Source organism: Panthera tigris, chromosome D2 (genome assembly GCF_018350195.1).
Source record: "Panthera tigris isolate Pti1 chromosome D2, P.tigris_Pti1_mat1.1, whole genome shotgun sequence".
Taxonomy (NCBI): Eukaryota; Metazoa; Chordata; class Mammalia; order Carnivora; family Felidae; genus Panthera; species Panthera tigris.
In genome coordinates this window covers 33,621,952-33,645,577 of record NC_056670.1, presented here as the reverse complement: position 1 = coordinate 33,645,577, position 23,626 = coordinate 33,621,952, and the positions used below count along the sequence as shown (strand labels likewise).

At 42.5% G+C, this 23,626-nt stretch overlaps 2 protein-coding genes and 1 long non-coding RNA gene across 17 annotated transcripts in view; 2 read left to right on the top strand and 1 right to left on the bottom strand.

Moving 5' to 3' along the window:
• Window positions 1–3,356: 3,356 nt before the first annotated feature.
• On the top strand, window positions 3,357–8,301 carry MYOZ1 (myozenin 1). The gene is made up of 5 exons (XM_007095678.3): window positions 3,357–3,435; window positions 4,360–4,538; window positions 6,134–6,377; window positions 6,736–6,901; window positions 7,806–8,301. The coding sequence occupies exons 1-5, from the start codon at window positions 3,363–3,365 to the stop codon at window positions 8,035–8,037; spliced, it is 894 nt and encodes a 297-aa protein (XP_007095740.2). The 5' UTR covers window positions 3,357–3,362; the 3' UTR covers window positions 8,038–8,301.
• Window positions 8,302–10,375: 2,074 nt separating this feature from the next.
• LOC122231781 lies at window positions 10,376–12,052 on the bottom strand. Its single transcript, XR_006209016.1, has 3 exons — window positions 11,610–12,052; window positions 11,279–11,408; window positions 10,376–11,171 (listed from the first exon to the last, which is right to left on the bottom strand). It is a non-coding gene; the product is annotated as an uncharacterized LOC122231781 (long non-coding RNA).
• Window positions 11,654–23,626, top strand: part of USP54 (ubiquitin specific peptidase 54) — a 133,653-nt gene continuing 121,680 nt past the window's right edge. For 13 of the 15 annotated variants that reach the window (XM_042960209.1, XM_042960210.1, XM_042960207.1 and 10 more), the window contains exon 1: window positions 12,225–12,451. The gene's annotated coding sequence lies outside the window, so the exon portion shown is untranslated. Of the gene's footprint in view, window positions 11,673–12,192; window positions 12,452–23,626 lie in introns of those variants that run through there. The other 2 variants (XM_042960200.1, XM_042960201.1) reach the window with 2 other exon arrangements.

Genomic DNA, 23,626 nt, shown 5'->3' with positions numbered 1-23,626 from the left:
TGCCTGCATTCTCCATCCAGATACTCCCCTTTTCCATCTCCTGCTCCATACTTCCCAATCAAGGCCACAATTTCAGAACCAAGAGGAGTGGAAAGTCCCTCCGAGCTTTTGCCATCATGTCCTACCTCTCTGGAGGAAACGATGATATTTCCATGGGAAAGCAATGCCTGGAGGTGAAGATGGGATGGGAAAAGGAAGAAGAGAGGGTGGATCAGTGTGGATTGAGTTTCATATATAGCAGAAGGCACTAGAGGTAGGCTAGAAATTAAGGACTTCTGAGAAGGTAAGTGCCATTACTCCAGCAGGGGGCATATTTGTGCAAATAACCAGGCCCAGGACCCTGATGCTCCCAAGTACAGTCTTAGAATTCCAAAGGAAGGGCCCAGTGAGCATAGGTTGAATTTTGTCTTCATCCACCTGGTAGTTCTAGGTACTCAATCATAGCAGACAAAAATTTTGGGTTTTTTTTTTTTGTTGTTGTTGTTGTTGTTTGTTTTTGAGAGTAGGATGGTGGTGATGACAAAATCACAAGTTTGCCGTTCATGTTTTTTCTTCTAATTGCTTCTTTGGGTTGGGAGGGCATGGAGAAGGAGGACAAAAGATGAGAGAGATCTGGATGTTAAACTGGTCTGGGCAGAGGCCAACTAGAGGGGAGTAGGATGATCTTTCAGCCCCTAGGCTGAGCCTGAAAAGTTCAGGACGGGAAAAGACAAGATCAGGAAGAGTGGAGAACTCACAGAGTGACAGAAGGGCATTCCAGAAGCTGGAAAGTCACTTACTAAAGCAGCCACAATAGGATGGTGGTGGCTGCAACAGAGGTGCAGCGTGCAGCAGCAGCTGGTTCCAGAATCTGAGCAGGAGGTGGAAGAGGATGTAGGATGTTCATGCAGCTACTGAGGAAGGGACTGGGCAAATGACAGGATTCTTTTTTTTTATTTTATTTATTTAAAAAAAAAATTTTTTTTTTAACATTTATTTATTTTTGAGACAGAGAGAGACAGAGCATGAACGGGGGAGGGGCAGAGAGAGAGGGAGACACAGAATCGGAAGCAGGCTCCAGGCTCTGAGCCATCAGCCCAGAGCCTGACGCGGGGCTCGAACTCACAGACCGCGAGATCGTGACCTGAGCCGAAGTCGGACGCTCAACCGACTGAGCCACCCAGGCGCCCCGACAGGATTCTTTTAAGGAAGATCTCAAACTTATACCCTTGCCCAAGGGCTCCTCTGGAATAGTATGAATGGGACAATCTAGATCCTATTGGGTGTGTGCTCCTTTTGAGGAAAATCCCAAGTGGAAACCCTAGAGAGTAAGGACCTGGCAGGTTAGAAGCCTACCTGTTCATCTCAGACACCAACATTTATCCTGCAAAACAGGCTGAACTGAGCACCCCAACAGCAAATGGGGACGAAAAGGGAGAAATTGGTCAAGTCTTCCCCACCTCATCTCTGACAGCATAGGAAGCACTGGATTTGGTTAATTTGGTCCCTTGTCCTGCCAAGATCTAGCTTTCCCAGAGAAAAGATCAACTCATCGAGGAACTTTTAAAACATTCTGAACAGATTTCCTTTCTCCAAACATAGCCCCTTAAGCCCTCCCACTCCCAAAATGTACCCATATAGTCCCTCCAGCTCCAGCCTGGATTGGTTCTGAGTGACTCTCCAGACATGTTCTCCAAATTCTTGCTCTCCAAATTCTTGTCCACGGTTTTCTGTTTGCTTCCTCTTTCCCTCACAGTTTTCAATTTTTCCCTGAATGCTTCTTTGGATCTCAGACTCTAGATGCCAAGAAAGGGGAGTCTCTGGGCAGACTGATCCCTGGCTCAGACAGCTTAGTGGGAGAATCCCAAAGGCTTTTCCTCTCCTTCCTGAGCCTCTGGGCAAGGAGGGCGGGATCTTGGTTCCAGGGTCTCAGTACCCCCAGTGCCATTTGAGCTGCTTGTACTCATCATCTCTATTAATAACTACCCTCCCTCCCCCACTGCCAGTGCTGCCCCCACGCCTGCCCAGCTCGGGTTATCCAGTCACAGCAGCTCAGTCCTCCAAAGCTGCTGGACCCCCAGGAGAGCTGACCACCACCTCTGCAGCCGGTAAGTTCCAGCTCTATCGCCAGAGGGGCTGGAGCCCACTCTGTTGACTGCTGTGTCTGTGTCTGCAAGAGTGACCCTTGATCCTGGGAGACTTGTCTCCCTCCCCTGCCTATGCTCTGCTCTCAGCTGTCCAGTTCAGGGGAGCCACAGAGTTGGAAGAAGAGGGGCTTAGGAGGGTGGGGGAAATGGAGATGTTGAAGGAGGCACTGGAGTAATAAGAAGGGGATCTGAGAGGCTGGGTGGGAAAAAGAACCTAGTTAGGGCTGAAAAAAGTATAGTAAATGCCCATTTATCAGTTCCGGGGGTCTTGTCTCAGCATACCCCATTAAGTTAGTAGAAATGCAGATGTGTTGTGAAATAGGACTCAGCAGAAAGACAGTGTTTTGCTGAGTGCCAACTTCTGTTAAGGAAGGGCTGGAGTCTGCATCTTTTCCCAGCTTGTCCCCCTCCACTGCCAGATTCTATTATTATGTTCCTATCCCCCCTCAATTCCCTACCGCTATGATATTGCTGAATTGATGTGCATCAAGGTTCAAATGCCCCCGGCCTTCCTCTCCACCCCAGCTCTGGGGTCTGGGCGGGAGCTACTGAAAGGGAGCAAGGATCACTGCTGTGACCTCCCAGGCCACACTCCAGCTGGCCCAATAGAGGAGCAACAACCTCTCCTTCCTATGGAGAATGTTTTGGGCCGAATCTCCTTGACCCTGGCAGAATATTTTTCTGTGCCACTGCCCTCTGCGCCCCTGCCAGGGCTTGAGGAAGACTGAGGAAAGACCCAGAGTTGGGAATGACAGCCCCAATCTGAGATCCCCATGAAAATAAAAACTTGAAGTCATGCCAAGCCAATGAAACCTGGGTGCAGTGCCCAGCCTGTGTGTTATTTGTTTGTTTTACTCACTGCCCCCAACACATACCGTGTTCCTAATCCCTGCACCAGCTCTATTTTAACAGTAGAAAGGAGGTTTATAGAAGGTAGGGGCAGAGGGTGCATCTATACTTTCTTCCTCACCTCCAAGAAAGGAGAAGCCCTAGAACAATGGGTTTTCACCCATTGTTTTTTCCCCCTTTTTAGGGAAAAATATACGTTTATTATATATGTATATATTATATATATATATATATATATATATATATATATATATGCACACACACACCCTTAACCTGAAGCCCTTAACCCCAAGTTAAGAAGTACTACCTTACTGCAGATACCTTCCAGTCCCTGTCCATGCTCCAACTCCCCCTTCTCACCCTATTCAGGCTGAATCTGCCTCCACAATGCCACTCTCAGGAACCCCAGCCCCAAACAAGAAGAGGAAATCCAGTAAGCTGATCATGGAACTAACTGGAGGTATGGCATATTTGCACCTACCTAGTGTAGGGACTTCTTGTTAAGAGCATCTCAGCCTCAGAAGTCCCAGAAAAATCATAAAGTTAAATAACGTGAAGAGATATGAAGAGACAAGAGAAATTCGGGGGCGGGGGGCAGGGAGAAAGGTGGAGAAAGGATTCAACACTGATCACACACCCTTCCACCCTTTTCACCTTGTAATCTGAGACAATAATATCCTTGCCATATCACCCAATGCAGGTCCAGGACAACAGGACTCACAGGTCAGTGAGGTATGTTTGAGGAAAAAAATATATATGATGGAGACTGGCACAGAGTAAAGTCTCAGTAAATGGTTAATTTCCTTACTTCCCCTCCCTCCACCCCTCCAGTGCTAGGGAACCTGTGGAAACACATAAAATGGAAAAATACTTAGACTTTTTTTTTTTTCCTGGGGGGTGGTAGGAGTATATGCATATGAAGAGCTCTCCCAATGCCCAAAGTCTGTCTGCAGCCAGGGTTCACTGAGGGGAAGAGAAAGGAAAGTAGTTAAGACAGAAATCTGTATTTAGATGTGGTCAACTCCACACAGTGTTGGCCTTTGGGCTTTCCCCCAGGCTACAGTCTCCCCATTGGTCTCCATCTATGATGTTCCTTTAGTCTTTTTGCCCTGCACCTCATGCCTCTGCCCCTTCTGCCTTATTTACTCTCTCCACTCTGGTATACTGATTCCACTTTGCACCCCAGTTCCTGTGCATTGTCTCCAACTCCAAACCCAGGAAATAAAAATTTCTCACAAACTACATAGAACTTCATCAGACAGTATCTGCTTACCTCTGGGATCTCTGCAGGAGACACACACACTTAGTTGTGGTTGGCATCTGTATTCTGAACCTAGAAAACCTTACTTTTCTCCTTGTCTCTTCCTCCCCACCTCCCTGGAAGGTCGACAGGAGAGCTCAGGCCTGAACCTGGGCAAGAAGATCAGTGTCCCAAGGGATGTGATGTTGGAAGAGCTGTCGCTGCTCACTAATAGGGGCTCCAAGATGTTCAAACTGCGGCAGATGAGGGTAGAGAAATTTATTTATGAGAACCACCCTGATGTCTTCTCTGACAGCTCAATGGTGAGTTCGGAACTTTATAACTCTCACAGCCTAGTGCCTCTTCTGACAGTTTTTTGGTGGGCCCTGAATCTCCAAAATACCACCAACCTCCCCTCTCTGCAAATTTATAAGCTTATTAAGTCCCCAGATATATTAAACGTCCAGGGTGAGTTACAGCCCACTTCTGAAACTCAGTCTCTATCTTAGAGCCAGTGAAGGGGAGGTGGGGGTGAAGAGTACACACCCTCAGGGGGAAAATTCCTTCCCAGTATGGCTAAGTGTTAAAGATAGGGCTGCCAGATAAGACAGGACACCCAGTCCTGTATTTTAAAGTTGAGATATGCATGAATAATTTTTTAGTAAAGTATGTCCCATGAAGTATTTGGGACATAAAAATTTAATTTAGTTCAATTTAAAAAATACAAGATAACAGTTAAATTTTAATTTCAGATATGTGACGAATACTCTCTTGTATGTAAATATGTCCTATGCAATATTTGAAGTGTATTTATAGTAAAAAAGTATTCGTTGTGTCTCTAAGATTCAAATTTAACTGATGCCCTATTTTATTTGATGAATCTGGTAACCCTACAATGAGTTAAGTGAATTTTTATAAACATCTCCTTCTTGAGCCATTCTTTTATCTATAGGATCTAAGGACTCTGGATGTGGGAATTGAAACTGTCTTCTAAGATAGTGAGAATTCTCTAGTGAGAATCATTCTCCAAAGAGAAGGAGGGATTGGAAGGGTGCCAGGCACAAGATGTTATAGCCGAGAAGGAGGGGATCTTCTCCATTACCTTTCCTCCCCCTCTACCTTCACTGGGCAGCCAGGGGAAAGTGGAAATAGATGCCTACATGGGGCCAGAGGCAGGACTTTCTGTCATTGGCCCTTATGTAGGAGCAGAGCAAAAATGCTGAGCCGGTCATATCTAACTTTAGGAGGCCAAAAGCCCTCCTCCCTGGCTGGGTCTGGTTACACTGGTTGGAGCATAGGGGTGTGTATGGTGGGGTGGCTAGGAGAGCCTCCTGAAGGAGTTGGTGGGGTTATTTTTAGGCTTTGGGGCTGAATCCAGGGTTGCCCTTTTGGTCACCCTTCCCCCTACCTGCTACAGTTTCACGGTCAGGAAGTCCTGGTTCAACAGGCACCAAGAGCAGAGAGGGAGAGGAAGAGAAAGACAAAGAAGAGAGTTCTGTCTGTTAGACAAGATAAAGAAAAAGAAGAGGCAGACATCTCTCTAGCTTTTCAAATTAAGCCTGGGTTCTCTGTCCCAACCCCATCCTTTCGAATTATAGTGGGGTGCAAGTCTTGGTCCTCTTTGCCTTGGTAAGGATGGGAAAGGAAAGTGTGGAGAATGAATTGTCCCTACCTTAAGGTGTAACTGGAGGAACTGAGCCAAGGGGGGGTCCTATCCATTAGGAGAGTTCAGTTCTTCTCTGTCAGGCTATCCACTATCACTATCCACCTATTGGAGGGGAGATCTCAGAGGGTTCAGTGTCTTCTGGTTGGCCATTTTGTCTGATCATCTCCTCCTTGCTATGCACACCACCTTTGTCTTTGTATATTTCCCATACCCATTGCATAACCTTCCCCTTACTTTGTTCTTTCTTTCCAGGATCACTTCCAAAAGTTCCTTCCCACAGTTGGGGGACAGCTGGGCACAGCTGGTCAGGGATTCTCCTACAGCAAAGGCAGCAGTGGAGGCCAGGCAGGGGGAAGTGGCTCTGCCAGACAGTATGGCTCTGACCAGCAGCACCATCAGGGCTCTGGGTCTGGATCTGGGGGTACAAGTGGTCCTGGGGGCCAGAATGGCAAAGGAAGAACTGCTGGAACAGCAGGGGTTGGCGAGACAGGAACAGGCAAGTATCCTTATGCAAGAGTAATGTTATCTGGTTCTTAGAGTAGAGATATCCCCAGGAATGAGGCCTAGACTGGGTTTAGGGAGCAAGGGAGGCCTGCTGAGGTACCTAGATGGACTCTCTTACCCCAGGAGAATGCCAAAATGTGTCTATTTCACCCAGGAGCTTGATCTTTCTGTCACCTTTCTGGCTTTTCAGTTTCAGTCACAGATCTGCCCTTGGGCTGTCAGGATTCCACAAAACTAGCACAATTACCAAGATTGGCCCCAGCAACTTCCCTAGTACAGAGGTGTAAGACTAACTTCCACTGGCTGCTAACTGCTATTATTGACTCAATTTTCTCTCCCATGGCTGCCAGGAGACCAGACAGGTGGAGAAGGAAAACATATCACTGTGTTCAAGACCTATATTTCCCCATGGGAGCGAGCTATGGGGGTTGACCCTCAGCAAAAAGTGGAACTTGGCATCGACCTGCTGGCCTATGGGGCCAAAGCTGAGCTTCCCAAATATAAGTCCTTCAACAGGTAAGGGGTATGAGGAAGCAACCAGATGCATTCCAGTGTGTGGCACAATGTGCTTAGTTGGAATGGAGACTTTGGTTCAAATGTTTCAGAAGGAGGCTGAGGAGGGAAGGAAGGAATATGGGGACCCAAATTGAAAGCCTTTGCTTTTTTCACTCTAACTCAGAGAAATAGTGGAGTATGATGGAGGAAACATTTGCTGTGAGGCAAGATTTGAATTTTAGTTCACTTCACCACTTATTAGCAGAGTGGGCATGGGACAGTCACCCTACTTCTGAGCCTTGGTTGCCTTGCTCTAAAATGGGAATAATATATTACATGTTTAAAGGACTCTTGAAGTTCCCTTCATTCAAGGTTAGGATTCCATTACTGTCCCTGTAGGAGGATTCTATTTCCTTATTCTCTAGTAAGGCTTAAGTATCTATTCTTTTGGAATTGGGCTTCTCTAGACTGTGAACAGGAGATCTGTGTGAAAGCAGAATGGGGAAGCACCATTCTTTTGCATTTGGTCCTAAGAAGCCTGAATTCTCCAGGCAATGTTAATTCCTCTCACCAAGCCATGTGCTATCCACTGGAGGTGGGGTAGGAGTTGTGTGTGTGTGTGTGTGGGGGGGGGGTCTACATTGTATTTTAAGGTAGTCTCAGACCCTTGGGTCTATAGTGTCTAAGTCACAACATCCATGAACCTCTTTATCTAGTACCCCACTAGACTCCTTTTCTCTTCATTAGCTCTGGAGAAAAAGCAAACCAGGAATGGGGAATGGAGCACTAAGGGAGAAAAAGGAGTGCAGAAGCAACCTAAATTAAAATTCACAGACTTCCCCATACTCAAAAAAGGGTAACATCTCACTGATAAAGCTGTTCCTTTTGTTCTGGTTTTTAATCAAATAATATCTTCTCTTTTCAGGACGGCAATGCCTTATGGTGGATATGAGAAGGCCTCCAAACGCATGACCTTCCAGATGCCCAAGTTTGACCTGGGGCCCCTACTGAGTGAACCCCTGGTCCTTTACAACCAGAATCTCTCCAACAGGCCTTCTTTTAATCGAACCCCTATTCCCTGGCTGAGCTCTGGGGAGCCAGTAGACTACAATGTGGATATTGGCATCCCCTTGGATGGAGAAACAGAGGAGCTGTGAGGTGTTTCCTCCTCTACTTTGAATTAAATTTCTCTTCTCAGGTTCTAATTTGGAGAGAGAATGTTAAGCAGGATGCCCTCACTGTAAATCCAGTATCCTTGTGAGAATGGAGGGGGAAAAGGAGGGAGAGATCTGCCTTTCCAGTCTTCACTCCAAGTCCCCACTCCAAGCATCCTTTCTCTCCAACTTGCTCTGTATGGAACCTTCTCTTTTATGGAATTTGCTCTGCCACTGGTAACAGTCAATAAACTTTGAAGAAATGAACTCATTCTTCCTCTGATACTTGAGGGCAGATAAAAACTAAGGCTAACAATGCACAGAGACTAATTAAAGTCAAGTACTAAACGTTCATTATTCAGACTTCAAGACCAGACCTGAGCTCTGGTTGCTTACATACCACACCCATGTCCACACCCACAATACCATATTCATAGGTGTATACAAAGACATACTTATTCAATGGTACATAAGACAATCATGCACAAACACATGTGTTGGTCCATATGTGGGCAAAACTAAGAAGCTATTGTGTGCAGTGGTTAGGAAGTAGGTGTTGGTGACCTTAGTGTTAGTTCTCTTTGTGTAGCTGATTAGAGATTGGGATGATCAGGATTATCCAATTATCACAAAAGTAGAACATGCCAAAAAGTTTCCAGATGACACCAGAATGGGCTGAGGAATATATAAATCAAAGGTTACAGATTCCTGAAAGGATGGCATACCAAGTTAGAATCCAGAAGAAAGTGGGAGAAACAAGGTGCAGTTATAGTATGGCTGGTTCTGTGTAAGCATAGTCAGAAAAGATCTAAGGTTCACGAGGGCACTTCAATGGTATTCAGAAAGCACTGTAACTAGGGGAAAAAATTGTGACAGCCCAATAGGAATGAACAACAATATTTTATTTAAAACATTTTTTTAAATTTTCATTTTTTATGAATATAATTTATTGTCAAATTGCCTTACATAGAACACCCAGTGTTCATCCCAACAAGTGCCCTCCTCAGTGCCCATCGCCCATTTTCCCTCTCCCCCACCCCCCTAAATTTTTTAAATGTTTATTTTTGAGAGACTCTCTTAAGACAGAGTGTGAGTGGGGGAGGTGCAGAGAGGAAGAGGGAGACACAGAATCCAAAGCAGGCTCCAGGCTCTCAGCTGTGAGAGCCCAATGCGGGGCTTGAACTCATGAGCTGTGAGATCATGACCTGAGCTGAAGTCGGTGCTTAACCGACTGAGCCACCCAGGTGCCCCTATTTTTAAAAATTTTTAATTTTTATTTCAAGCATGTGGTTTCTTTAGATTCCCAGACTTAGTTACCTCTGTGTTCCACAAAATAAGAGATGAGGACCAGGAAGAATAAGAAGATGGCTTAATAGGATCTGGGAAAATAACTTCTGAGGAGAGCTGGCTGAATTCAGCCAACTCCATGAGCCATTAATGATTTTATTAAGTTGCTAAACTTTGCATAGACTAATCTAATTTTCATGGACCTTGGGTCACATAACATTTACCTTGATCATTTCCCTTTACAACCTAAACAAATTTCAGAGGACTCATACTTCCTTTAAACTCGTACACAAAACTCTATTTCTGTATTCTACTTTTTCTTTTTTTAAAGATTTTATTTTTATTTATTTATTTATTTTTTAATTTTTTTTCTTAATGTTTATTTATTTTTGAGACAGAGAGAGACAGAGCATGAATGGGGAAGGGTCAGAGAGAGGGAGACACAGAATCCGAAACAGGCTCCAGGCTCTGAGCTGTCAGCACAGAGCCCGACGCGGGGCTTGAACTCACGGACCGCGAGATCATGACCTGAGCCGAAGTCGGCTGCTTAACCGACTGAGCCACCAGGCGCCCCAAAGATTTTATTTTTAAGTCATATTTACACCCAATGTGGGGCTCGAACTTGCAACCCCGAGATCAAGAGTCGTATGCTCCACCAACTGAGCCTGCCAGGTACCCCCTTTTATTTTCCAAAGATTTTTCTGTTTGTATTTTTTTTTCAAATACTTATTATCATTATTATTAATGTTTTTATTTATTTTTGAGAGAGAGAGAGAGAGAGTGAGCAGGGGAGGGGCAGAGAGAGAGAGAGGGAGAGAATCCCAAGTAGGCTCCATGCTGTCAGTGTGCAGCCTGATGCGGGGCTCGATTTCACAAATCGTGAGACCACGACCTGAGCCAAAATTAAGAGTCAGACGCTTAACTGACTGAGCCACTAAGGCATCCCCTGTGTGTATTCTTCTAAGGACAGTGTTGCCATAAGTTGGATTCCCCCCCCCCCCCCCAAATAGATCCTCAGACAAAGATGTGGATGCAGGTACATCCTGAGACAAAGATGTGGACCCAGAAGTTTGGAAGGTGATTCCAGAAATCCAAACAGTGTAAGGGAGTGAGAAGAAAGCCAATAAAGGTGTTTTGGGCAACTGGAGTTGAGTCCCATTTGTTACTGAGAAAAATGCTATTCAAAGTGTGGTCCTTGGACTGGCAGCATCACTGTTTCCTGGGAGATTGGTTAAAAATGCAAACTCAAGAATCTGTGTCTTACTCATCTCTTCAGGTGATTTGTACGTTAGGAAGTTTTGGGAAACACTACAGTGAACTCAGAATTGCCCCACTGAGGGGATGAGGAACTGTAGTATTTAGCCACCAAATGCCATCTTTCTTTGGTTGCAGATTGCTACTGGGAATTTTAACTCTGCTGGCACTTCCAGGCAAAGAAATACACAGGTGTTTGAGGTAGGAAGGTATGGACCTGCACTATCTATCAAGGCTGTAGTAAGCTCTGGGGTGGGCTGAGGGAATATGGGTAGAGCACAGACAGGATCTGGATATGGGTTCACAATTTCCATCAGATTTTCATGCTTAAAACTCTGTGAGTCCTTCACCAAAGTTAAGGACTATATTCCTTTAACAAATGTTTATTGAGTGCCTAATGTATACCAGGTATTGTGTGAGACATCAGCTGTACAAAGACACATAACAACCTTCATGAGACATAGAGATTTCAGTTAACCATAAAATAATTATTAAGCGCCTACCCTTAAAGTTGGGGGAAACAATTCCAAAAAATTACTTCCTGTTTTACTCTTCCTTGTTCACCAACTTTTGTTGTTGTTGTTGTTGTTGTTGTTCTGTTTTTAAGTCCAGTGCAGTAGTGAGAAGGAGGAAAAGAGAGTAAGTTCGATCTGTAACTGACTGTGAATAACCAATTAAAATAACTCACTACTTTCCAACCAACCTCCACTACGTTCTTTAAATCCATCTTCTGTTCCAGATGTTTCTCAGTCTGCATTTACAGTTGTCTGAGAGCTTGAGAAAGCCCTACAACTAAGTTTTGTGAGTCAGGAATTAAGGATGTGTCCACAGAGCTGCAAGCAACAAGTGCAAAGTTCAAGTCATACACCAATGCGGTCCCCTTCCGCATCCAAGGCCAAACACCTGTGCTTATGTTCAATTAAAAATACAAAACAAAACACACAAAAAAACCTTTCATTTCCTATTTTGGTCTGGCGAACTGATAGGGGTGGGGAACTCGTGAATAAACAAATTATTTCTGTGAAACCAAATACCGTGTGCAAACCAGTGTGAGAAGAACGGATGAAAATTTCCTGAAGGAAGGTTACGAGGAGACGGTAAGATCAACATCTGTCTTGCTCCATCTCTAACTCCTCATGCATAAGGAAAATGCCAGGAAAACGGAACTAAAGGCGTCACTGCTCTAACTTTGAGGCACTTGGAGCAAACAAGGCCACATCCCTAAAGCTATTCCAGTGTAGGGTTCGCCATACTAACTTCCCCCAGGTCAACCCGTTCCCCCCTGCAATAGTTTTCCGACTCCTTCGATACACGTTCTTCTTTGCCCTCACCCACTACCAGACTTTTCCAGGCCGCCCCTAACGCCTGGCGGCCGCCATCTTACACACTACTATCGCGAGATATACTTAGCCTTCTCAAGCCCGACTCGTTTACTTTCTTGCTAGAGGTTCTTCTCGGCTGTTCTCGCCGTTAGCTGAGGAAAGTGTCGCGAGAGCTGGTTGCCTTGGCTCCCCGTAGCTATAGCAGCCGCGGCGGTTAAGGATGCGGCGGCAGGAACTGTGAGTGCGACACCCTCAGGGGGGCGGGGTCGGAGGTAACGGGGGTGCAGGGGGTAGCCCTGGTGGTGGGGGTAGGTCGGGAATAACGGGCCCAAGTGTGACGTGTTGGAGAGGACCCAGGTCCAGTGGGTAAAGGGACCTGGCGCAGGTCTGCACTAGGGCACTCGGAGGGCTAGAGCTGCCGTGAGGTCCAGTGGGAGGGACGGCGGTGTAGTAGGGTTCAAGGGGCAGGGGCCGGAGTGTGGAAGGGTGTGCGTTGGAAGGAAGAGGGTTACGCGGACTCAGAACTGGATAAAGGGACCGGACTACATCGAGGAGTAAGTGGGAAGAAATGGGGGTACCGCGAGGTGGAGGGTATATTGAATGGGAGCACAGAGGTTGGGCCCGGTTTCCTTTGCGCTGGTGAGGACTGGGGGACTGTGTCGGACCCTTCGCGGCTCACGGGGTCCGCCGAAAGCTGGAATAGGACTGCGCGCCAGGACCTGGGTCCTAAATGGCGTGGCGGGAATGGTGGCGTCCCGGACCTCCACCACCACTTGTCCCTTCCAAAGAAATCCCCCACGGACTGTAAGATGTAGAAGTAGGGTCCTGGTGAACTAGGATTAGTTGGAAAGGTTCTTTGCGGAGAGACTGTTGAGTGGGATAATGAATGATTGCTGCTGTAAAATAAAGTGTGGGGTGGGGACGGGAGAGAAATTCTTTAGGGAAAAAACCCCTAAGATGTACTTCCTCTGGAGCGTATTGAGTTGAAAGAAGGGGTGTGTGTGTGCTGAGATCACGTTTCTTCCCAGATTCATTCAAGTATAGAATTCCTTTACGGTGTACTTTTGAAATTATATATGCAGTGTAAAACCAGTTTAGCTGATACAGTGAAAGAATGTGCAGCACGACACTTAAGCCTTCCACGAATGTAATTTAAAAAGTAAGGAAAGTGTTTCTATTGCTGCAGCAGAAGGCTGAACACTAGGGATAGTTTTAGTTAACTTGAATATAAAACCTAGTGTTCCCAAAGTGCGCATATTCAGGTTATTTGCCTTTTAAGAAATGGATGAAGTTTTATTTTAGGAGATAGAACAAGTTTTGAATATCTGCTAATCTGGGAATAAAGTGAGTCTCCCAGGAGTTAAAATCAAGGAGAGGGCAAAATATTTAGTTTCTCAGTTTCAGAACTGTTTTGTGGAGATGAGGTTGGACCACTTTGCTCCTGAACTCTTATTTCTACTGAAAACAATGGCTTCAATTCAGGCATAAAAACAATTACAAACTATCTGATAATTTTTCTTACTGTCTTTTGTAGGTATAAATTTGTAGGGGATAACCTCTTTTGATTATGTAACTGGATTTTTCCATTTGAGGTTCACAAATTCATTAATTAGAATAATGGCTTTTAAATCCTTCTGGCACTACCCTTGATGTGGTTAGTCATTGAACCTATTTATTTGATATGTGTTAGACTAAAAGTTTTAATTTGTAATATTAGTAGCTACACTTTAAAGCCTTTCTGAGGCAAGATACAGCTTTATGTGGTTGGGTCCAAATGATTTCTGCATGGATCCATTAAAGAGCTTTACTGAGTTCCTATTATGTGTGGAGTACTGTGTAAGGCATTGAGGGGAGGGGTGAGAGTAATTCATTCATTTATCCATTCAACAAACATTTACTGAGACCTATTTTGTATCATTACTAAGCTTTTAGGATACAAATAGGGGTAAGCTTTGCTCTCTGCCTTGCAATGCTCAGAACCTAGGTAGAGTGACAGAGAAACAAATAATTACAATGTAATAAGCACAATATAGGGGCAGGTGGGTGGTTTAGTCATTGAGTGTCTGACTCTTGATTTGGCTCAAGTCATGATCCCAGGATCATGGGATGGACCCCATGGCAGGCTCTGAGCTTGGAGCCTGCTTGAGATTCATGAGATTCATTCTCTTTCTCTGCCCTGCGCGCCCCCCCTCCCCCAATTATATGTGCGCTCGCTCTCTCTCTCAAAAAAAAAAAAAAAAAAAAAAAAAAAAAAAGCACAGTATGTGCACACAAGCTCATGAAACAAGATTCTGGCCCTCAGGAGTTTTCCTGGTTGACAAGATTATAAAGGAAGAAATAATTTTAAAAATTACAAAATACTAAACAAATTCTAAACTATGCTGCATTAATAGAATACATGTTATGTTTCTCAGAAGAGATAAAAGTTATAATGACAAAATTCACAAGTCAGCTTGTGATTTAAGTCTTTTTTTGGTACTCTTAAATATCACTGTATGTTCTTAAGTCAATAATAAGCATAATAACTAAAATTTTTGACTGATTATTAATGTGCCAGGCACATTATCTCATTTTATCTTCATAACATTCTGCTCTTCAGCTGGTCCTAGTGCTTCAATTTTAAACAAAAAATTAAGGAAGTTGCTAAAGATCATAGAGCTAGTAAATGTCAGATTAGGGATTGGAGTTGGAAATATATGTGATTGGAAAAACCTAAGCAAGATTCCTTTCTTTTGCAGAGAGAGTACCTTGAGATTGGGGTGGGGCAGAGATTGAAGGTAGAATTGGCCAGAAGATCAGAATTCAACCTCTGTGTCTTTGTTCATATATTTTTTCTCCCTCAAATGTTTATACTACATATGGGAAATAATTTGAATATTAACATGATGCTAAGTATGAGTTTAGGTTGTTGAACAGAGAATTGAGTAAATTGCCATATTCATGTTGTATATAATTGTATAGGGAGCTATGCTTGGGAAAATAGTCATAACAAGCAATTGTTAACATTTGCAATCTTCTAGAAAGTGATCATTTTAATAATGGAAATGATTATATTCATATGCAGTATAGAGCAAATGTTATTACAGCAGACTTTAAGAGATTTAAACATTTTATACTGCTTTTTTTTGTATTAAGAAAAATATATACATGTCACATGTATTTATATATTTGCATTCAGACTTTTTTTTAAGTATATTTATTTTGAGAGAGTGCATGCATGCACACACGACAGAGTGGGGAAGGGGCAGAGAGAGAGGGGGAGAGAGAGAGATTTCCAAGCAGGATCCACACTGTCAGTGCAAAGCCTGACACAGGGCTCGATCTCACAAATTGCGATATTATGACCTGAGCTGAAATCTGAAATCAAGAGTCAAATGCTCAACCCATGGAGCCACCCAGATGCCCCAAGGCAACAGGAACTTTTAAGTGACTTGCCAAAGTCACACGGCTGCAATGTCCCAGGTGTCCTGATTTCTAATTAAGTGTTTCTTCTACTGTACCACATTGCCAAATTATATTTAATAATCACTATGCATTGAGTTATAGATGCTCTCAGCTAATTTCAGGAAACCAGAGTTGTCAGGAGGCTATTGATAGATGAGAGTACAAACTGATGACTTGTTTCCCTTCTACTGTACTTATACTTCCTACTGATACTTAGGATAAATGCATAGTTCATTCAGAGGCTTCTTACATTTGGTTTATTATATTACTGTTTCATTTTTCTGTGTCTAGCTGCATTATTGACCCATTTTAATAAATGTTTATATGCCTTAAAAAAAAGTGGAGGGGGGAGCCTCGGTGGCTCAGCTGGTTAAGCATCTGAGTTTGGCTCACATCATGATCTCAGGGCTTGTGAGGATGAGCACCGCATTGGGCTCTCTGTCAGTGAGCCTGCTTTGGATCCTCTGGCTCCCTCTCTCTGCCCCTCCCCAACTAGTGCTTGCATGTTCCCTCTCTCTCAAAAATAAATAAACATTGAGAAAAAAGTGGAGGGATACAACTATGTTGTAATACCTAATATTATTAAGAAATACATACACATTTGAAGGTGAGTCAGGTCAGATTTTTCATTGAGTTGACTTTCTGCAGCAGTCCCTCATCTGTAGGCTCCACGAACATGTGGGTGTGAATAAGATTCTGTTTTCTAACACCTTTTAACTAAGTGGGCTGGGTGCCCATGTTTTTTATGTGAATTGTTTTTAGGCATTGAGACATTTTTCTAAGAAAGGTTTAGAGTAAGAGTGTAATGAGAGGAAGAGCCTTGAGGGCAGAGCATGGAACTTCTGCCCCAGAGGGTTGAAAACTGAAAGAGTAACCCCCGATGTGTAAAGAGGATAATGGTCGAAAAGTGTTCTTTAACTCTGAATCTCCACAGGAGAGCCTGAAGATCTTTTCTTCTACTTTTATACACATACCTCTTGGAAAGGTTCTGTCCATTTACACTCCTCCAGGGATGTGTGGGAAAAAGTATTAATTTCCCAGCACTTATATCAGCAATAGTAAATAGACATTGAACAAACTAAAAACAGTTTACATGATAGGTGAAAAGTGCTATCTCACTTTAAATTTCCATTTCTTTGCCTGTGAAATTGAACATTTTTCCATATTTATTTTTCTTTCTTGTCTTCAGTGTTTATTCTTCTTCAAAAGACTTGAAAAAAAATTTTTAAAGATTGTATTTTTTAAGTAATCACTACACCCAGCGTGGGGCTCAAACTTACAACCCCAAGATCAAGAATAGCATGCTCTTATGACTGAGCTAGCCAGATGCTCCAAGATTTTATTTATTTGTTTATTAAAATTTTTGTAATTTTAATTTTATTTATTTTATTTTTTTAATTTACATCCAAATTAGCATATAGTGCAACAATGATTTCAGGAGTAGATTCCTTAATGCCCTTTACCCATTTAGCCCATCCCCCCTCCCACAATCCCTCCAGTAACCCTCTGTTTGTTTTCCATATTTAAGAGTCTCTTCTGTTTTGTCCCTCTCCCTGTTTTTATATGATTTTTGTTTCCCTTCCCTTATGTTCATCTTTTTTGTCTCTTAAAGTTCTCATATGAGTGAAGTCATATGATATTCGTCTTTCTTTGACTAATTTCACTTAGCATAATAGCCTCCAGTTCCATCCACATAGTTGCAAATGGCAAGATTTCATTCTTTTTGATTGCCAAGTAATACTCCATTGTATATATATATACCACATCTTCTTTATCCATTCATCCATCGATGGACATTTGGGCTCTTTCCATACTTTGGCTATTGTTGATAGTGCTGCTATAAACATTGGGATGCAAATGTCCCTTCGAAACAGCACACCTGTATCCCTTGGATAAATACCTAGTAGTGTAATTGCTGGGTCATAGGGTAGTTCTATTTTTAGTTTTTTGAGGAACCTCCATACTGTTTTCTAGAGTGGCTGCACCAGCTTGCATTCCCCCACCCCCAATTTTTTTTAAATGTTTATTTTTGAGAGAGAAAGACAGATTGGGGGTGGGAGCAGAAAGAGACAGAGACACAGAATGTGAAGCAGGCTTCAGACTGTGAGCTATCAGCACAGAGCTGACTTTGTCCAACTCACAAACTATGAGATCATGACCTGAGCCGAAGTTGGATGCTTAAGCGATTGAACCACCCAGGTGCCCCTATTTATTTTTAAATTAAAAACACTTTTTTAAAAGTTTATTTATTATGAGAGAGAGTGAGTGGGAGTAAGGGAGGGGCAGAGAGAGAGGGTGAGGAGAATCCCAAGCAGGGTCCTTGCTGTCAGTACAGAGCCTGACACAAGGCTCACTTTCCTGAACTCTGAGATTATGACTTGAGCTGAAACCAAAAGTCAGATGGTTAACTGACTGAGCCACCCAGGTACCCTTGCAGCTCTTTCTCTTTTTTAAAACTTAGCTATGTGCCTATAAGATCTCATTCTGTCAATATACACTTTTTAACAGCTGATTGTATTTCCTTTTGATTTTTTGTAATTTACTTAACCTTTTTTTTTTTTTTTTATTGATGGACATTTAAGTTGTCCAAGATTTTTGCATTTACCAACCAAAATGAACATCCCTTATTCTTTCTCTTGGATTGATGTTCTAGAATACCTGTAGAGTAGTGGCTATAATTATTGCTTGAAAGGTATGTATATTTTCAAAGATACTGCCAATCTGCCTTTCATAGAGTCTGTGTACTATTATGCATTCCACTAGCAGATTATGAAAGTGCCTATATCCTTACATACTTGCCAACACTTGGTATTATCAATCCTGTACATTTTTACTAATATGATGGGTAGAAAATTTGCAGTTTTCAGGTTACTTGTGAGTTTGAGCATATTTTAATTTCTTTATTGACTATTTCTTTCTGTGAAACTGTTTATTCTATCCTGTAACTTTTTAAATTTTGTTATTTTTTTTTAAAGTTTATTTATTTATTTTGAGAGACAGAGTGTGAGTGGGGTGGGGGCATAGAGAGAGGGAGAGAGAGAATCCTAAGCAGGCTCCATGCTGTCCGTGCAGAGCCTGATGCAGGCTATGATCCCATGAACTGTGAGATCATGAACAGAGCCAAAATTGACTGAGGCTTAACCCACTGGAACCACCCAGGCACCCCTGACTTTTTTTTAAAACTTTTTCTTTTACCTTTTGATTAACAAGAACTCTTTATATGTATGTGGAAGCATACACTTTTTTTAAAAAGTCGTTTATATTTACATTTATATATAGAGAGAGCATATATTTTCTCTAATGTGTTGCGTTGTCTATGGTATCTATTGATATAATAAAATGTTTTTTAATGTTTGTTTATTTATTTACCATTTATTTATTTTTGAGAGAGAAAGACACACACACACAAATTGTGAGCAGGAGAGGGGCAGAGAGAGAGGGAGACACAGAATCTGAAGCAGGCTCCAGGCTCTGAGCTGTCAGCACAGAACCCAGTGCAGGGCTCGAACTCACAAACTGCAAGATCACAACCTGAGCTAAAGTTGGAGGCTTAACTGACTGAGCCACCCAGGTGCCCCTATTTATTTATTTATTTATTTATTTATTTATTTATTTTTTTATTTTTTTAAATTTTTTTTTTTTTTAACGTTTTTATTTATTTTTGAGACAGAGAGAGACAGAGCATGAATGGGGGAGGGTCAGAGAGAGAGGGAGACAGAATCAGAAGCAGGCTCCAGGCTCTGAGCCATCAGCCCAGAGCCCGACGCGGGGCTTGAACTCACAGACTGCAAGATCGTGACCTGAGCTGAAGTCAGACCCTTAACTGACTGAGCCACCCAGGCGCCCCCCTATTTATTTATTTTTGAGAGGGAGACAGTGTGCATGTGTGCAAAGGCGGGTAAGGGTAGAGATAGAGAGAAAATCCCAAGCAGGCTTCATGCTGTCAGCGCAGAGCCTGACACAGGACTTGATCTCATGAACTGTGAGATCATTACCCCAACAGAGATCAAGAGTTGGATACTTAACTGACTGAGCCACCCAGGCTCCCTGATATACTAAAATCTTTATGCTCACAGGGTGTTTGGGTGGCTATCTGTCTTTTTCTTTTTTAAAAAAGATTTTTTTTTAATTTTAAAAATATTTCTTTATTTAAATTCAAGTTAGTTAACATACTGTGTACTATTGGTTTCAGGAGTAAAACCCAATGATTCATCACTTACCCAGTGCTCATCTCAACAAGTGCCCTCCTTAATGCCCATCAATCATTAGCTCATCCTCTCACTCACCTCCCTTCCAGCAATCCTCAGTTTGTTCTGTCTTTAAAAGTCTCTTATGGTTTGCCTCCCTCCCTCTTTTTATCTTATTTTTCCTTCTCTTCCCCTATGTTCATCTTTTGTGTTTTCTTAAATTCTACATATGAATGAAATCATACGATATTTGTCTTTCTTTGACTTATTTCTCTTAGCGTAATATACTCTGGTTCCATCCACATTGTTGCAAATGGCAAGATTTCATTCTTTTTGATTGCCAAGTCAAGTAGTATTCCGTTGTGTGTGTGTGTGTGTGTGTGTGTGTGTGTGTGTGTGTGTGTGTATCTCATCTTTTTTTTAAATGTGTGTTTGTTTGTTTATAGAGAGTGCAAGCAGGGGAGAGGCAGACAGAGAGAGAGAGAGAGAGAGAGAGAGAGAGGGAGAGAGAGAAAGAATTCCAAGCAGGCTCTGTGCTACCAGTGTAGAGGCTGACGCGGGACTTGAATTGTGAGATGGTGACCTGAGCCAAAATCGAGAATCAGATGCTCAGATGACCAAGCCACCCAGGCGCCCCTGACTGAGCCACTCAGGCGCCCCGTACTACATATCTTCTGTATCCACTTATTAGTCAATGGACCTTTGTGCTATTTCCATAATTTGGCTATTGTTGATAGCGCTGCTGTAAACATTGGGGTACATGTGCCCCTTTGAATCAGCATTTTTGTATTCTTTGGATAAATACCTAGTAGTGCTATTGGTGGGTTGTAAGGTAATTCTATTTTTCATTTTTTGAGCAACCTCCATACTATTTTCCAGAGTGGCTGCACCAGTTTGCATTCCCACCAACAGTGCAAAAGGGTTCCTGTTTCTCCACATCCTCACCAACATCTGTTGTTCGCTGAGTTGTTAATTTTAGCCATTCTGACAGTGTGAGGTGGTATTTCATCATAGTTTTGATTTGTGTTTTTCTGATGATGAGTGATAGGGAGCATCTTTTCATGTGTCTGTCAGCCATGTGGATGTCTTCTTTGGAAAAGTGTCTATTTATGTCTTCTGCCCATTTCTTCACTGGATTATTTGTTTTTTGGATGTTGAATTTGAGAAGTTCTTTATAGATTTTGGATACTAACCTTTATCCAATATGTCATTTGCAAATATCTTCTCCTACTCCATTGGTTGCCTTTAGTTTTGTTGATTATTTCCTTTTTGTGCAGAAGCTTTTTATCTTCATGAGGTCCCAATTGTTCATTTTTGTTTTTATTTCCCTTGCCTCTGGAGACATAACTAGGAAGAAGTTGCTGTAGCCAAGGTCAAAAGGTTGCTGCCTGTTTTCTCCTGTAGGATTTTGATGGTTCCTGTCTTACATTTAGGTCTTTCATCCGTTTTGAATTTATTTTTGTGTATGGTGTAAGAAAGTGGTCTAGGGTCATTCTTCTGCATGTTGCGGTCCAGTTTTCCCAGCACCATTTGCTGAAGAGATTGTCTTTTTTCCCTTAGATACTCTTTCTTGCTTTTTCAAAGATTAGTTGGCCATACATTTGTGGGTCCGTTTCTGGCTTCTCTATTCTGTTCCATTGATCTATGTTTCTGTTTTAGTGCCTAGTGCCATACTGTCTTGGTGATTACAGCTTTGTAATACAGCTTGAAGTCCTGAATTGTGATGCCTCCAGCTTTGATTTTCTTTTTGAACACGACTTTGGCTATCTGGGGTCTTTTTCTGGTTCCATACAAATTTTAGGATTGTTTGTTCTAGCTCTGTGAAGGATGCTGGTATTTTGATAGGGATTGCATTGAATGTAGAGATTGCTTTTGGGTAGTATCAAAATTTTAACAGTATTTCTTCTTCCAATCCAAGAGCATGGAATGTTTTTCCATATCTTTCTGTCTTCTTCAATTTCTTTCATAAGCTTTCTATAATTTTCAGTGTACAGATCTTTTGCCTCTTTAGTTAGGTTTATTCCTAGGTATCTTATGGTTTTTGGTGCAATTGTAAATGGGATAAGTTCCTTGATTTCTCTTTCTGCTGCTTCAATATTGGTGTTTAAAAATGCAACTGATTTCTGTACATTGATTTTATATTTTGTGACTGCTGAATTCTCGTATCAGTTCTAGCTGATAGTTCAGTTTTTTGGTGGAGTCTTTCAGGTTATTGACGTAGAGTATTATGTCATCTGCGAAGAGTTTAAGTTTGTCTTCTCCTTTGGCAATTTGGATGCCTTTTATTTTGTTTTGTTGTCTGATTGCTGAGGCTGGGACTTCCAGTACTATGTTGAACAGCAATGGTGAGAGTGGACATCCCTGTCATGTTCCTGACCTTAGAGGGAAAGCTCTCAGTTTTTCCCCATTGAGGGTGAGTCTTTCACTGTGAGATCATGACCTGAGGCGAAGTTGGATGCTTAGCCAACTGAGCCACCCAGGCACCCCTATAATTGTTAGATCTTCTTGATGGGTAGATCCCTTAATTATGATATAATGCCCTTCTTCATCTCATTTACAGTCTTTGTTTTAAAATCTAGTTTGTCTGATACAAGTATGGCTACTTTGGCTTTCTTTTGACCTCTGTTAGCATAGTGTGATAGGTGGTTCTCCATCCTTTCACTTTTAATCTGTAGGTGTCTTTAGGTCTAAAATTAGTCTCTGGTAGGCAGCGTATAGATGGATCTTGTTTTTCCATCCATTCTGACATACCCTATGTGTGTGTGTGTGGTTTTTTTTTGTTTTGTTTTTTTTTTGAGAGAGAAAGGGCACAAGTGAGCAAGGGGCAGAGAGAAAGGAGAATCCCAGGAGGTGTAGAGAGAGAGAAAGAGAAAGGGGGGCTCACCCAAAGTGGGGCTCCTGTTCACCTGAAACAGGGTTTTTGTTCACCTGAAGCAGGGCTTCAGCTCACCAGAAGCAAGTCTCGAGCTCAGCCAAAGTGGGGCTTGTGCTCACCTGAAGTGGAGCTCGAGCTCACCTGATGTGGGACTTGAACTCATGAACTGTGAGATCATGACCTGAGCCATAGTCAGATGCTTAATGACTGAGCCACCCAGGTGCCTTACCCTATGTCTTTTGTTTGGAGCATTTTGTCCGTTTACTTTCAGAGTGATTATTGAGTGTTTTTAAATAAACATTTAAAAAATATTAAAAAAATTTTTTTGGGAATGTTTATTTATTTTTGAGAGAGAGAGAGAGAGAGAGAGAGAGAGACAGAGCATGAGTGGGGGAGGGGTAGAGAGAGAGAGGGAGACACAGAATCTGAAGCAGGCTCCAGGCTCTGAGCTGTCAGCACAGAGCCCGATGCAGGGCTCCAACTCATGAGCTGTGAAATCATGACCTGAGCCGAAGTCAGACGTTCAACTGACTGAGCCACCCAGGTGCCACTAAAAAATATTTAAAAAATTAAATAAGTGTAAAAATTCGTCTCTTCAGTTGTACGAGCCATATAGTCACATGTGGCTATTATATTGGACAGTGCAGATATGGAACATTTCCATCGGTGTATAAAATGCCAATGGATAGCATTGAAAAGAATACCAAGATAGGGTGTCTGCCTTAAAGGTTATGTCAAAATGGCTAAGTATAGCAGGTAGGGAATCCATGAACTGCTGGTCACGCATGAAACTCCCCACCCCATTCCAGACCCTTTCCATTGTTGATAGCTGCTGATAAATTCACTGTCCTATTGAGGTTTGGATGTGCCTATAAGTGAAAGGCATCATTGAAAAGGCAAGGGAAGGCAGAGGCTGACAAGGATAACATTCTGGGAGCTGTGAGTATTAAGGGATTTTCCAGACATAGAAGAGATTGCTGAGCATTGGGATGAGTAGGAATGGTATGGTATGGAGCTGGGAAAATAACGTGAAGTGCTAAAAGGAACATTTAGCTTGTAGAAAAACAATATTGTTCCCAGAAGAAATAATATTGAAGATAAATTCTAATGTTCAGGTTAATGTTGAGCCAATCACCAGCTTGATCACATCTTCACTAAAATTATAGGTTTGTCTATTGATATTAAAAATATGGACACATTTTTTATGTTTAATGAGAATTAGT

What these genes read in the sequence shown, in the direction of transcription:
- MYOZ1 (XM_007095678.3), top strand. Translation starts at nt 3,363, where the DNA reads ATGCCACTCTCAGGAACCCCAGCCCCAAACAAGAAGAGGAAATCCAGT. An exon ending in TCTTCTCTGACAGCTCAATG is followed by an intron (nt 4,539 to 6,133) that starts GTGAGTTCGGAA and finishes CTTTCTTTCCAG; the next exon opens with GATCACTTCCAAAAGTTCCT. An exon ending in AAATATAAGTCCTTCAACAG is followed by an intron (nt 6,902 to 7,805) that starts GTAAGGGGTATG and finishes TTCTCTTTTCAG; the next exon opens with GACGGCAATGCCTTATGGTG.